Source organism: Eumetopias jubatus, unplaced genomic scaffold (genome assembly GCF_037043125.1).
Source record: "Eumetopias jubatus isolate StellerSeaLion01/CBP00866 unplaced genomic scaffold, mEumJub1_p1.0 scaffold_3, whole genome shotgun sequence".
In the NCBI taxonomy this organism is placed as follows: Eukaryota; Metazoa; Chordata; class Mammalia; order Carnivora; family Otariidae; genus Eumetopias; species Eumetopias jubatus.
The window spans coordinates 90455884-90471059 of record NW_028274809.1 but is presented as its reverse complement, the minus strand read 5'-3'; the positions used below and the strand labels follow the sequence as shown (position 1 = coordinate 90471059).

The following is a 15176-nucleotide window of genomic DNA, read 5'->3' as shown; positions in this document are numbered from 1 at the left end:
ACAGGCAGTATCTCCAGATGAGGTCTCGAGTATTTAGGGGGGACAGTGATGCATTTCTTTCCCTGTTATATCTCTGCTCTAGGATCTGAGCAGTTCGTGGAATGGAGAGAAGGGAGGGGAATGGTACACTCATGTCTACTTGGGTTGGCTCTCCCAGTGTGATTTTCACCTTAGCAGCTGGAACAGGGTCATTCAGGGCCCCAGCCCCATTATGTGAAGGTTAAAGCCTACATCCTATCAGTGTGGGTTGTATGGAAGAAGAGAGCCCCCCCTCCACACACACACATACTTCTTGGCGTTTACCTAGTACCCTACCTTCAGCAATAGGTAGCTGGAGGCAGGATGAGAAATGTTGATATCCTGACCTTCCCAGTAAGATAGACCCTTGAGCCCACCAGGGAACGAGGGAGCCCTGTGCTCTTGGCTTATCAGTCCGGAGTGGAGTTTACACTTTCCTGAGCTAACACTAAGGGGGCCAGGTAGGTCCTGGTACAAACGTCATACTCTCACTTTTCTTACAGTCACTAGTAGATTTTTCTTGAGCACATCTTTCTTCATTTTCCCCTTGTCCGCAGGACCATCTCTAGGGACTACAACAAAGGTTGTAGTTTTATAATTTTCACTGGAGAGCACATCTGTGGAGTTCCTCAAGCTGTCATGCTTCAGAGTTTTTTGTTTTTGTTTCGGGGTTTGTTTTTTTGTTTTGTTTTTTGATTAATGATTCAGTCTCTTTACTGATTACAGGTCTTTTCTGATTTTCTGTTTTTGAGTCAGTCTTCATTTGTATTTTGTTTATAGGAATGTGTCCATTTCCTCTAGGTTATCTAATTTGTTGGTATGTAAGTAATTCATAGCATTCTCTTACCCTTTTCATTTCTGTCAGGTTGGTAGTAATGTCCTTACTTTTGTTTCTGATTTTAGTCATTTGAGTCTTCTCTCTTTTTGCTTAGTCAGGTCTGGCGAAAGGTTTGTCAGTTTTGTTGATTTTTTTCAATATTCTTTATTTCATTTTTTTCTTCCCTCTAATTTTTGATATTTTCTCCACTCTGTAAGCTTTCAGCTTAGTGCTTTCTTCTATTTCTAGATCTTTAAGGTTTAAAATTAGATTATTGATTTGAGATTTTTCTTTTTTTATTGTAGGTGTTTAAAGCTATACATTTCCCTCTGAATGTATCCTTCATTGTATCCTATAAATTTTGGTATGTTGTATTCTCATTTTCTTTTGTCTGAAAGAGAATACTCTTTTCTAATGTTTCTTGTGATATTTCTTTTTTGCCTATTGGTTGTTTAAGAATGTGTTCTTTAATTGCCACATATTTGTGAATTTTTCAGTTTTCCTCTTACTGATTTCTAGTTTCATTCCATTGCAATTAGAAAAGATACCTTTGTATGATTTTAGTCTTTTAAAACTTATTAGAGACTTATTTTATGTCCTAGCATATGGTATAAATGGAGATGTTCCATGTGCACTTGAAAAGAATGTATATTCTGCTGTTGATAGGTGGATGTCTGTTAGTTTTAGTTGTTTTACAGTGCTGTTCAAGTTCTCTATTTTTGTGTTGATGTTCTTCCTGGTTGTTCTGTGCATTATTGGAAGTCAGTTATTGATATCTTCAACTATTATTGCAGAATTGTGTATTTCTCCCATTCTGTTAGTTTTTGCTTAATATAGTTTGGAGCCTGTTGTTTGGTTCATATATGTTTATAGTTGTTTTGTCTTAATCCTTTTATCAATATGTAATGTTCTTCTCTGTCTTGTAACAATTTTGACTGATGTCTATTTTGGTTATTTATATGAAGTATCTTTTTCCATCTTTTCAATTTCAACTTATTTTTGACTTCCATAAATACATGGAAACCACTTCTAACCTTGTAGCCAATGCTCTCTGTAGGACATGCCGTAGGCAGGCTATTTAGAACTCTGCCTTAGTCTTCGCTTTTCTACATGGTACCCGAAGGTCAGCCAGAGTTGATAGCTTAGGGTATTCTCTCATATTTGGCAAGCATGTGTTTGGCCCCAGGTATGCACATGGCCTTCTAGTTTCCTCAGAGTACACAGGAACTTTTCTTTATTTCTCATTCATACATTTATTTATTTAATTTATTTTAAGAGAGAGAGACAGAGCATGAGCAGGAGGGGCAGAGGGATAGGAAGAGAGTCTCAGGCAGACTCCGTACTGAGCATGGAGCCCAATGTGGGGCTCAGTCTCACGACCATGAGATCACAATCTGAGCCAAAACCAAGAGTCAGGATGCTTAACCGACTGGGCCACCCAGGCGCCCCATGTGGGAACTTTTCAAAGCCTTTTGCCCCCAAGTATCTTTCTTAGCTTTTTCTTCCCAGGCTTTCCTGAGTATTGGTTGTTAATTCTTAACCCTTGTTCCAGGCAGCTGCAGCTAATACATTTGCCTTTAAATGCTTTTGACAAATGCTGCCACCCAGAATACTGCTTCTATCTTCTGGAAGCTCCAAGGCATGTGAAATAAAGGCAGGCTCTTGAGCTGATCCTTCAGGGAGTTATAGACTAGAGAAAGCACACAACCACAATTCTTTTTGATTAGGTCTGTAGAGCTCCCTCTGGTACTAGCAACGTGGACCAGAAATGTGAGCTGATGTCTTCATTGCTGCTGCTGAACTGGGGAAGGGGCCATGGTAAGTATGTTTGTTAAAACGTACTCCCTGAAATTTTAGCAGCTGCATTCTTCATGAAGCATTCCCCTGATTGTTTTCATTTGATTCCAGAGTTCCAAAAAAGTTTTTCCCAGCTTATTCTTTGCTTTTGTGAAGGGATGGAGTTTTGGAGTTCCCCACTTTGCCATTTTTGGTGACATCTGTGTACATATATTATCTGTGAGTTTCTATCTATATAGTTTAGAGATTCATAAGTGGATAATAAGAATGTGAAGAAATTCATCAGTATGATGACAAATTCAGGATACAGATAACTTCTCATAGGGAGAGGAGATTTGATGCTGGGAGGGCACACAAGGATAGTGGGAAGATGGTTGACATTTTCTGAATATTTGAAATTCTTTATAATTTATGAAGTTATGTGTATGTCTATGACATACTTTTTTTTTTAAAGATTTTATTTTATTTATTTGACAGAGAGCGAGAGAGGGAATACAAGCAGGGGGAATGGTTGAGGGAGAAGCAGGCTTCCGCAGAGCAGGGAGCACGATGCGGGGCTCCATCCCAGGACCCTGGGATCATGACCTGAGCCGAAGGCAGACGCTTAATGACTGAGCCACCCAGGCGCCCCAACATATACATTTGAACACTAATTTGGCACTCAAACATTTTGTTAAAGTAGAAAATTACATGCTTATTTCAATAACAAGAGTCTTGTTTTCCTTTAATAAGTAAAACTAGGAAACATTACTTAAAATTTTTAAAAGCATATGTAGAATATGGAAGAAACCTTTACTTATTTCTTAATATGTGCTGATTGATTATCTTGTATTATTCTCTAGGTCTTATTTTAGTTTTGCTCTCTCTTTCTGCAAGCTTTTCTGTAAGAACAAGATTAGGAAGTCCTGAATGTCCTGGATGTAGTTGATAGTCTGCTGTTCTTTTTTTTTTTTTTTGAAGAGAGAGAGAAAAAAAAAGAATACTGGAAACAGCATTGAAATGGAACTTGGGAGTTCTTTTTCTTCTAATATTTATCTAACAGTATAAACTTGGGCAGTTTATTTCTCTAGCCATCTCTCTCTTCTTGGTCCTCATCTATAAAATGAGAGTTGGACCAGTTAGGTATGGGCTGTTTCAGCTCTGTAATATCAGAAAGAGCAGCTGATTCCATGGAAAGAGTATATAGAGACTTCGGAGCCCGTTAAATTTGTCATCTCTTTTTTTTTTATTTTTTTAATAATTTTTTATTGTTATGTTAATCACCATACATTACATCATTAGTTTTTGATGTAGTGTTCCATGATTCATTGTTTGTGCACAACACCCAGTGCTCCACACAGAACGTGCTCTCTTCAATACCCATCACCAGGCTAACCCATCCCCCCACCCCCTCCCCTCGAGAACCCTCAGTTTGTCTTTCAGAGTCCATCGTCTCTCATGGTTAGTCTCCCCCTCCGACTTACTCCCCTTCATTCTTCCCCTCCTGCTATCTTCTTCTTTTTTTTTCTTAACATATATTGCATTATTTGTTTCAGAAGTACAGATCTGTGATTCATCAGTCTTGTACAATTCACAGCGCTCACCATAGCACAAAGCCCGTTAAATTTGTGTTCAACCATTTTCTGGTTATCTACAGTCTAAGCTTTCTAACCTGTCTGATCATTTTCTCATGGTTAAGATGGGATTATTACCACACATTTCATAGATTTGTTGAAGAATAACAAGGTATGTAATGTCTTGTAAGTGCTCACCAGCATTCTCCATACCCCCATTCCGTAAGTGCGTCATTTGCAAGAGTAGTTAGAAAAAAAAAAAATCTTAGTTCGCTTTATATATGAATTATGTTGTGAATTACACTTGAGGAGGGTAGTAGCTCTTGTGGAGGCATTAAAGAACTTTCTGTTCTTTACTCTTCTGGTTTTTTAAACTTTTTAATGTATTTTATTAATGTTAAATTAGTTGATATCTTACAAAAATTTAAATATTAGGAAGATTAACATTAACGTTTTCTTTGACTAAACATCTCTCAATCTCTACTACTTAGAAAGTAATACATGCACATACACACATACATGTTTTTTGTGAGTTCATATGGTATCCAAATAACTGTATTTTCTACTTTTAAAAATAATGACTTAAGGGATGCCTGGGTGGCTCACATGGTTGGGTGTCTGCCTTCAGCTCAGGTCATGATCCCGGGGTCCTAGGATCGAGCCCTGCATCGGGCTCCCTGCTCAGTAGGGAGCCTGCTTCTTCCTCTCCCTCTGTCTGCCACTCCCCCTGCTTGTGCTCTCTATCTCTCTGACAAATAAATAAATAAAATCTTTAAAAAAATGACTTAAATTTCTTTATTAATATAAAGAAAAATTAGAAAATCTCACCACCCAGATATAGCCACTATTAATATTTAGGTGTGTATCTTACCAGTGTTGACATGCAGTGCCAAAGTGCAGCTCAGTGATCTTTGTGCCAGTCTGGTTTTTTTCATGCATCTGTACTTCTGTTGACTCTCTATGCTATTTATATTTATGTAAGTGAGATCCTTTTATATATGTATACTCATATATGTATATATAGAAGTATAAAATTATATATTAAATATATTACATTAAAATTATATATACCCACACACAACAGATCTTGAATACTTTCCCTGTCATTAAGAAAATTTAATACTGGGGCGCCTGGGTGGCTCAGTTGGTTAAGCGACTGCCTTCGGCTCAGGTCATGATCCTGGAGTCCTGGGATCGAGTCCCACATCGGGCTCCCTGCTCAGCAGGGAGTCTGCCTCTCCCTCTGACCATCTTCCCTCTCATGCTCTCTATCTCTCATTCTCTCTCTCAAATAAATAAATAAAATCTTTAAAAAAAAATTTAATACTGCTGATGGTTGTATAGTTCTACATGTGTATCACAAAAACATACTGTATTTATACTTAAGTATGTTTTTCCACAGTTGTAATACTTTTCCCAGAATAAATATCTAGGCTGAATCTGGTAAAGAATTTCTTTTGATACTAATTGTAAAATTGTTTTATGGGAAAGGCTAACAGGGGCACCTGGGTGGCTCAGTCATTGAAGCTGCTGCCTCTTTGGTTCAAGTGATGATTCTGGGGTCCTGGGATCGAGCCCTGGCATCAGTCTCCCTCTCTCCCTGCTTGTGCGCTCTCCTCGCTCATGCATGCTCTCTCTCATAAATAAATAAAATCTTTAAAAAAATTTAAAAAAGACTTACCAGTAATGTCTGCCTCTCTGCAGTTTTGTTGGCTATACGGAGATTGATTTAAAATAATCTTTGACCATACTATAGGTAAAAAATTTTATGTGTTCTTTTTGTATTTCATTGATTACAAATGAGGTTAATTTTTTTCTTTTCATGTGAATTGCTTGTATATCTCGCTGTTTTTCTGAATGTTTTTTGAAATCAGTCTTAGTTGCCAGAAATGATATAAATTGTTCTCATGGCCATCAAATGCCATAGGTATTCTCATACTTGTAATAAAATTAGTAGCTTTTTTATTAGCATTATTTCCTTCTCTTTTGTCAGGAATTTCACCATAAAAAATGAGAAGGGAGATTATTAAAACAACTTTATAATTTACATTCCCACTAGAAATGTATGAGAGTGCCTATCCTTATACTGTCAGTCTTTTGGATTGTTGTTGCCAGTCTAATAGGTTAAAAAATGGCTTCTTAATTTTCTTTTAATTTGTATTTCTCCAATAAGTAAATTTCTTTTTCTATAAATTATTTCTATTCATTACTTTTTCTAATTTTCAGGAATTTCTTACATACTAGGGAAATTAACCCCTCATGTGATGTAATGCAGTGCAAATACTTTTCTTGGTTTGTGTTTTTGAAATTGTTCATGATGGTTTGTCAGCTTACTTTAGAGCAACTGGCAAAGTATTAATTAGGATAGGGCCCTTTCACATATTTCTAACAGGTAACTGATAATCATTGCTCTTTTAGTACATTTATTAATTGAATTTACTTAAGAGAAATATCCAGTTCATATTTCTGCTCATATTTCCACTCCCGGCCCAGTAGACAACAGTGGTAGTTTTATCAGTCTGGGCCTAGGCAGGAAAACAGCAGCTTTGCTGCCAGATCAGGTGGATCTGTGCATCTTTCTGATAGCTTTCTTCCATCTTTGTTTTCTTGTTTCATACTGTGGTTTCATTGTTTGTAGACACAGAACAAATATTTTCTTACGAATTTTGGATGATGTGCCTGTGTTTGAAAGTAATCTTGAAACACCCCCACCCACACCCCTGCAAACTACACTACTTATGTCCTCTTGAGTTTCGCTTTTCTTTTATAGACTTTCCACATTGCAAAGTACCATCCTTTAGTCACTAATGTTCTGGCAAGATTATGTTGAATTAATTATGTGTCCAAATGAATGTAGTAAAAGAACAGCTAACTAGGAGGAAATTTTATAATAAGTACATATTATCTGGTAGGGGGCACTCTGATAGAGACAAAAATCTTCAGTGGAGATCTGTTTATCTGAGATAGAGGTAGACTTCTGTGGAAACCTTTGTCGTTCTTCACATAAAATATTGCTTGTTAGTTGCCACTCTGTTTTGACCAAAACTTGGACAGATGAGTGACTAATATTTGTAGTTTTCAGGGTTGTTCTAACTTTGCAACCCTTTTGATTTTTGTGAATATATCAGAAGATAAAGGAAGGTGAATCAGATATTAGTTGACCCTTGAATAACATGGGTTTGAACTGTGCAGGTCCACTTATACGCAGATTTTTTTCAATCAATATTGTACAGTAAATGTATTTTCTTTATGATTTTCTTAATAACTTTTTCTCTAGCTTTATTATAAGAATACAGTATAAAACACATATATAAAATATGTGTTACTCAGCTGTCATGTTATCACTAAGGCTTCTGGTCAATAGTAGGCTATTAGTAGTTAAGTTTCTAGGGAGTCAAAAATTATATGTGGATTTTTGACTGCCTGGAGGTTCAGTGCTCCTAACCCCCACCTTATTCAAGGCACAATGACAATTGTCAGTAAGCGTCCATGTTATTTTGTGACTTTATGTTTATACTCTTACTATTAAAATATATTTTTTGGTTTGTGCTATTTTGATAAGTATACCTTTATAAAATAATAGCTGTAACATTAAGTTTGTTTAGATTTTAAGTGTTACATGTCACAAAGGATTATGATTTCTTTTTTTAATTATTGAAATAATGAAACCCTTGCATGTTCCCTCATAATCAAATTTGGAAAACTAATTTTTATTTGCTCCCTATTGATTCAGTCTGGCTTTTTGATCAGTAAATGAAACTTCTTTTCTTTGTAGTAAAGTATTCATCTGTGTGGCATATTGCATAAATCTTGGAAGACTGCAGTAAAGTGGCAATGTCTCGGGAACCCAGCCCACCTCTCCCTGGAGATATGTCTACTGGTCCTATAGCAGAAAGCTGGTGTTATACACAGGTACATGCTGTTAAAAATGCCTTACTCTATGTTATTTACAAATTTTAGAGTATTTTGAAAATATCGTAAAGCATTGTGTTATAATTATTCCAGGTGTTAGAAAAGTGGGTCACAGGATTTTTAACATGTGACAAGTTAAAAGCAAAAGAGTCATCATTGTAAAAGTGGTTTTCTGAATCTCTTAGGTTAAAGTAGTAAAATTTTCCTACATGTGGACCATTAATAACTTCAGTTTTTGTCGAGAGGAAATGGGTGAAGTGTTAAAAAGTTCAACATTCTCATCTAGCCCCAGTGACAAAATGAAATGGTAAGATTTTTGTTTTGAGTTTTTGTTTTTGATATAATCTTCAGCTACTTTATGGTTTTGTTATTGATTCTTAATGGGTTGTATTAGATTTATAATTTCCTAATAGTATTGAGAATTATAAAGAACTGGAGATATTGATAGGAGTGCTATTTGTGATATTTAATGACTAATTTCAGTATTGCCTCTCTCTTTTGAATGTTTTAAGTTTTATATTCCTCCATATGAGCCTATTGTTTTATTTTAGGTGCCTGAGGGTAAATCCAAAGGGATTAGATGATGAAAGTAAAGACTACTTGTCCTTATATTTGCTTTTAGTCAGCTGCCCAAAAAGTGAAGTTCGAGCAAAATTCAAATTTTCCCTTCTAAACGCTAAAAGGGAAGAAACAAAGGCAATGGGTAAGTGATTTGAAGTAAAGAAGTCTCTGAGTAACTACATGTTAACTTATGTACTTTTACCTAAAAAAGGATATATTTTTTCCCCATTGAAATCTGATTAACCTCAAACATGCAGTGTGGCCATTGTTTAATTTTAAATGCTGGTCTCGAGTTATGGTTGTTTTAATAAATCTTAGACTTCATAAGACATGTAAAATTTGTTAAAAATAATATTAAAATTTTACTTTTTCATGTCCTAAAACAATATTTACTTGTCACTTAGAAAAATAGTTGCTTTTAGGGCAAGGTGCCTGGTTCAGTTCCTGGCAAATATAATTGGTGTTCAGGAAATAGTTCTCCCTTGCTGTTTTTCCAGATAATAAAATTTGAGGAACAATGTGAAAAGAGATTGAATGTTCTGGTATTCTATCACTAGAATTTTTTTGAGCAGTGGACTGAACACTGACCAAAAGGAAATCAGTTTTCCTTAGTCTCAGGGCCTATTAAATTCATTTCAAAGTTTCACATATATAGCCCTCTGAAACCATGTGGCCTAGAGCTTCATAATAGAAGAGCATTGTAGGAAATGTACAGTGTGCATAGTAGGAAAATATGTCATAAATTACCACATTAAATTTTAAGTGATTTCCAGAAGTGAATCACAGAATCAAGTAACATCATTATAAAAAAAAAAAAAAACTTCCTCCAGATAAAGTTTTAAATAATTACTTTTATTGCCTAAGTAATACATTGTTTTATATATATTTTCCTCATGTCTGACATTTATAGTAGTGGAGTGTCTTGGTTTAGGCTGCTGTAACAAAGTACCATAGACCGGATTGCTTATAAACAACAGACATTGGCTTCTCACAGATCTGAAGGCAGAAAGTCCAAGATTAGAGTGCCAACATGGTCGAGTTCTGGTGAAGGCCTTCTTCTGGGTTGTAGACTGCTGACTTCTCACTGTCTTCACATGGCTGATTGAGCTCTAGGGAGCTTTGTGAAGGTCTCCACCCTCATGAACTCATCTAGTTCTAATCACTGACCTCTTAATACCATCCTTTTGGGGGATATGATCTCAACAAAAGAATTTTGGGGAGATACAAACATTCAGTCCATAATGTGGAATCTTTCAATTAGGTTTATTACTGGTTTTTCACCTCCAGTTAATACTTTGTATAACAGATTGTAAATACTTTCTGTTGAGGATCTTGTTTATTTTATAATACGCAGTTCTACAGTATGCTAGGCATTTGAAACATTTGCTTCAGACTTTATTGTTTTTTATAAATTATACTAAAATCATCTTTTAGACTTTATGAAAGTTGTTTCTAGGGGTGAGGGGATTATGTCCAAAGGTCTAGGAGTGATAAGAGACTTTAGTGTTTTTTGTTTTGTTTGTTTTACCAATTGATGGATTTTTCTCTAGTTCATTAAAACTTAAATTAGTGGGATAGATGCCCCAGGAAAGTTAAAGGATGCCTTGGAGATTTTGAGCATCCATTTTTAGAGGGAGAAGCAAGAAATGAGGGGTATGTTTCTAATCAGATTTTGATGAGGAGGAATATGCGTATGCCAATGTATTTTGTTCCTCCTTCATTATTCAAGGGCCTGCATTGTTAGAGAGATCTCTTCCTTCTCCAGGAGATTTGATACGGCTTTTCTTCTACTTAGAGATCCAGAAATCTGAAAGTGAGCTCATTGATGGTGGCCAAAATTTGAATACTGCTGTGAAACAATCTTGTCCTATGTGATGTAACTTTTAAGACATTTCATTTATGAATACATATATCTATAATTCTTATAACGGATGTATTGGCCAAGTTTTATTTTTGCATATTCATTTAACTGTGTTATCAATTAGATGATTTTTTTTATTTAAACTTCTATTCTGTTTTCCACCAGAAAGCCAAAGAGCATATCGATTTGTACAAGGGAAAGACTGGGGTTTTAAAAAATTCATTCGAAGGGATTTTTTGCTTGATGAAGCTAATGGTCTTTTACCAGACGACAAGCTTACATTATTTTGTGAGGTGGGTATATTTTTTATTTTGAGGAACTCCGAAGTTATATTTCATGGTAAAGCAAAAATATAAAGTAGAACAATATTGGGCATACTTTATTTTAATTGGGTATATTTTTAAAATTCAGTAATTGGTATAATTGATAAGGTTTCATTTGTAAATGTTTTTACCAGTAAGACTAGATTGTTTTAGAAATCAATGTAGTAAGAAGCCCATCCTGAAAAATATGTCATGTCTATAGCTGTAAATTATATATGGTAGTTATACTATCAAATACTAAATTCTTCTTCCTCCTAGGAAGACTATAGATGTGTATATCTTTATATGAAAATTTGTAAGTATCTTCTTCATTCTGAATAATTGTAACATAGATGTTCATTATTTTTCGTCATATTCAGGTTGACCATATTAAACATGATTAGTATTGTATCAGTTTGAATACATACATAATGAAAGTTCCTGAAGAGATTGGGGAGCTTTTTGTTTATTCAGACAGTTGGATTCATTTAATTAAATAGATGTTAGCATTATATGAAATAGCATCCTAAATTTTTAAGATTTGCCCATGTCTGTTCACAAACTTGTGAGGTATATTTATTTGTATAAAATGTCATATTTTAATAGTAACCAGCATAGCCCCTGTAATAATTTACACTTATGATTTGTCTTAATTTGAGCCTAGAATTTGCTTTTGTCATTGTCATCATTACATAGTTTTATCTATACAAATAGTTGAGATTCCTCTTTGGAGTGAATTCAAGGATTATATTATGTTACCAATACAGTTTATAGAGAATATACATCAGTAACATAGTTTCATCAAAATGTTTAAGGTAGTTGATAATTTTCATAGGAAAACAAATTGAAAGTTTATGATCAAGTAAACTCAATGTTAAATATATTTTAGTAAGCTATTATAGACCAGTGAGTGTCTTGGAAGCATGGTAACTTACCTTAACTGCTACTAAATTAGCTTTAATCTCTTTGTAGAAAATATGTAGAATTTCTTGGCAACATTATAAACTAATTGTATGTTTTTATGCTGTCAGAAAAATAATTGAAACGTGGCTCTAGAGACTACATAATGCAAATATAGTGCATCTTATTTTCACTTAGACAAGTTAAATGAACTGTAGGATGAATTTATGAATATAATTATTTGGTTGGTAAAGCACATACCACAAGTGTCTTCAGCAGAGTTTATCATTAAATAATTTGTAAAACAAATACTAAAACATTTGTTGCCAATAGACATATATTCAGAGTAGTATTTTAAATAAATACAGGTATTATTTAAAAATTTTAACATCCTTAATGTAGATTCTTCCAGAATTTTAGCAGTTATCTTAAATTCCAACATGTTAATTTTTTTAAATCATATAATCTTTGAATTTAAAGGACCTTAAAAAGCTATGTAATCCAGTTTCAAAAATTTACTGCAGTTAAGTCTTTATGTAAATAAACTAAGAAAATATATATTTTTTTAGAATTAAAATCGTGTTTACAGATATTTTCCTAAGCATATTATATTGGAACCTAGTCAACCAAGAAATTCAGAATGAAGGCTGAAATTAAGATCTTTTTTCAATATATACTTTTGAAGTATGTTTTTTTATCCACATGCTAGTGACCTCCTAAAAATATAACCCACCACGACTTACATTTTAAGTTGGCATTGATCAGATTCAGTTTTGGATACGTGTAATATGTACCTTTTTACTGATGTAGAGACTTATACCCTGGGCGCACTGTATTTAGCATCAGTGGGCAAAAAGTACTTTGAACAAACATTCCTCATGCCCTCCACCATTTCTTCTATACCTCTCATTGATGCCCTTCCTTCTACAGCACCTCCAGCACTGCTTGCAGAAGAGGAGGAAGCATTGCACTGCCCTACCTAAAGAACTGCCTCCTCCCCCTCCCCTGCAAGTGGTGCTGTAGACAGGTAAGGCAGTTGGGTGCTACCCTTTTTCTGCAAGACCTAACTTCATCTTGCAAGTTCCACTATGAATCAAGTAGCCAGAGGTAGATATTTCTAGGAGTGTAAAGAGCTCTGCCCCTTCTCTCCCTCCCAAAGTGATGCAGAAGACAGGATGAGGAATACATTTGAAAAATAGAAAACTGTTTAGATTAGTTCATCTTTTTAAATCCAGTAGATTTTTAGTCTCATAGTCTGTAGACCCATACTATTCCATGCTTGCAGAAGATTATGCATATACAGATAGAATATATGTTATGTATTGAGTTTTTCATAAAGTTAATTCATCTAGAAGGATAAACCATTTTTCCCATCCTATTTTTTTGTTGCTAAGATATCACTTCTGTTTTAAAATACTTGTGATAATGGATGGAAGTTAGGTTTTATTCTTTGAAAAGCCCTTTTATGGCAAAATGAAAAGTTGACAGCCCTGTTTCTGTCACCCAAATTTTTAAGAAGGATGCCTATCTAGGACAGTCAAAAAGTCTAAGATCCACTATTTTAAAGGTGTGAAATTGGACCATGGAAAGTTTCTGACTGTGGAGCCACTATGACGGATGGTTAGGTAGTTGATTAAGAGTGGCAAAATTTGTACTATGATGAACCGTTATAAATTCCTAGTTTTTAAAAACAGTTTGGAGAATTGAGATTTTTTTAAAACTGGAAACAGTAGTCACCTCAGTTCACACTATGGGAGACCCAGATTTCTAGGGTAGTCACAGTTGACTAGAATTTAGTCTAAATTATATTCTCACGATTAAGCTAAAACCAGATTTGAAGAAGAGTTTTCAAATGTGTTTGAGGTTTTGTTTTGCAGCATTTGTCAATTTTGAATATTGTAACTTTGCCTTTTTATTTTGAAAGAACAACAATTTAACCATAGGAAAGAATCTCAGACTTTTTTCTGAATTTTTTACTCTAGGTTCCATTCAGTAAGAATGTTCATTACCTGTATTTGAATATGTGCTAGAGAAAACTAAAATGTTACCAGTTTCTTAAATATAGGTATCCAGAAAATCAGATTTTGTTCTGTATTAATTGTTAATTAGATCATTAATTTTTGCTGCATAAATAGTCCCTTGAATATACCTTGAAGTATGAAATGTTAATTAAGTCTTAGTTAAAATTTGTGGTCACCATGATAGTACTATGTAGATGTATGTTAATAATACAGTTTCTTCTGAATTATGATTACATATACAAAATAAAAATATAATATCATCAGTAGCTATGCCTGATAAAAATGGCTTTATTTTTTGATCATTTTATTTCTTCTGTCACCTGATTTTGGCCAAATGTTTACGTTTAATGTATTATTTTGTGTTACAATAATAGATAATAAATAGAATTTAAAAAATCCTTTCCTAAAATTAAATATGTTATCACATTTTTATGACTTGACTGCATACTTTATGCAAGTAATTGAACTGATCCACTTCCTAGTGTCTAGAAATTTTTAAGACCAGTGCTTGATAGGAAGAAATAAATATTGTCTATATGATAAAAAAGTGATCTCTAACTAAATCCTGAGTATCAACACCAGCATTTTTAAAGTATCATTAAGTTATAATGGGTAGCGTAACAGGGTAATCAGGTAAGGATTAGTGAAGTTTTTCTTTTTTGTAGTCATTTTAGAAACAATTTGGATAATTAAAAAATTAGTAGAATAGAGAACCTTTATTGCTGGATTTTATTTATTTATTTATTTATGTACACAATGTCTTGGCTTCTATATGTAGAAAATTATCTCACAGTATTGTTGCAATAAATCCTTTTTGAACCATAGTTGCATTAAAGTAGTACTAATGTTTTTAAAAGATATCCAAAGAAGTATTTGTGTAGTACAAAGAATGGTTTAAAAAAAAAGAATCTGAGAGTTATAGTCTCTAGTCTTCCTTTGATACTGATTGCCAGTGTGATTGACACATTAGTTACCTTTTTTGATCTTCCTTTGAAATCTTTTTATAAAATAAGGTGATTGGATTAGATGATTTCTATGATATATATGATGCCAAATACTTAATAATGCAAGTTGAAAAAACAAAATGGCTAATAAAAATATCCTCAGAAAAATAAAGCTTTTCTTTAGAAGTATCCATTTATTCCCATGTGATACGTGTTTATATACATCAGGATGAAGGAGAACTTCCCGAGATTTAATATTCTTGAGATGTTTTATACTGGACCATTATTATACATTCTGTGTTAGCTAACAAATGACCACAAAACTTAGAAGCTTAAAACAGTAGATAACTAACACATAGTACTAATGCACTAATGGTTCATTTACTCTGAAATACTTGTGTTTTTTTGAAATATTTGCTTTAATAATTGAGTAGTATTTTCTTCAACTTATTAAATGTAATATGAAATTTCTAATATTAGTAACATACTT

At 33.9% G+C, this 15176-nt stretch overlaps 1 protein-coding gene across 3 annotated transcripts in view; it reads left to right on the top strand.

The window, feature by feature from the left end:
* The window catches only part of SPOPL (speckle type BTB/POZ protein like), a 64886-nt gene that overhangs the window by 28985 nt on the left and 20725 nt on the right, over positions 1–15176 (top strand). For 2 of the 3 annotated variants that reach the window (XM_028101328.2, XM_028101326.2), the window contains exons 2-5: positions 7961–8097; positions 8283–8404; positions 8649–8800; positions 10685–10812. In XM_028101328.2, coding sequence (XP_027957129.1) covers positions 8020–8097; positions 8283–8404; positions 8649–8800; positions 10685–10812 — 480 coding nt within the window. In that variant the 5' untranslated portion in view covers positions 7961–8019. Of the gene's footprint in view, positions 1–2548; positions 2654–7960; positions 8098–8282; positions 8405–8648; positions 8801–10684; positions 10813–15176 lie in introns of those variants that run through there. The other variant, XM_028101327.2, reaches the window with a different exon arrangement.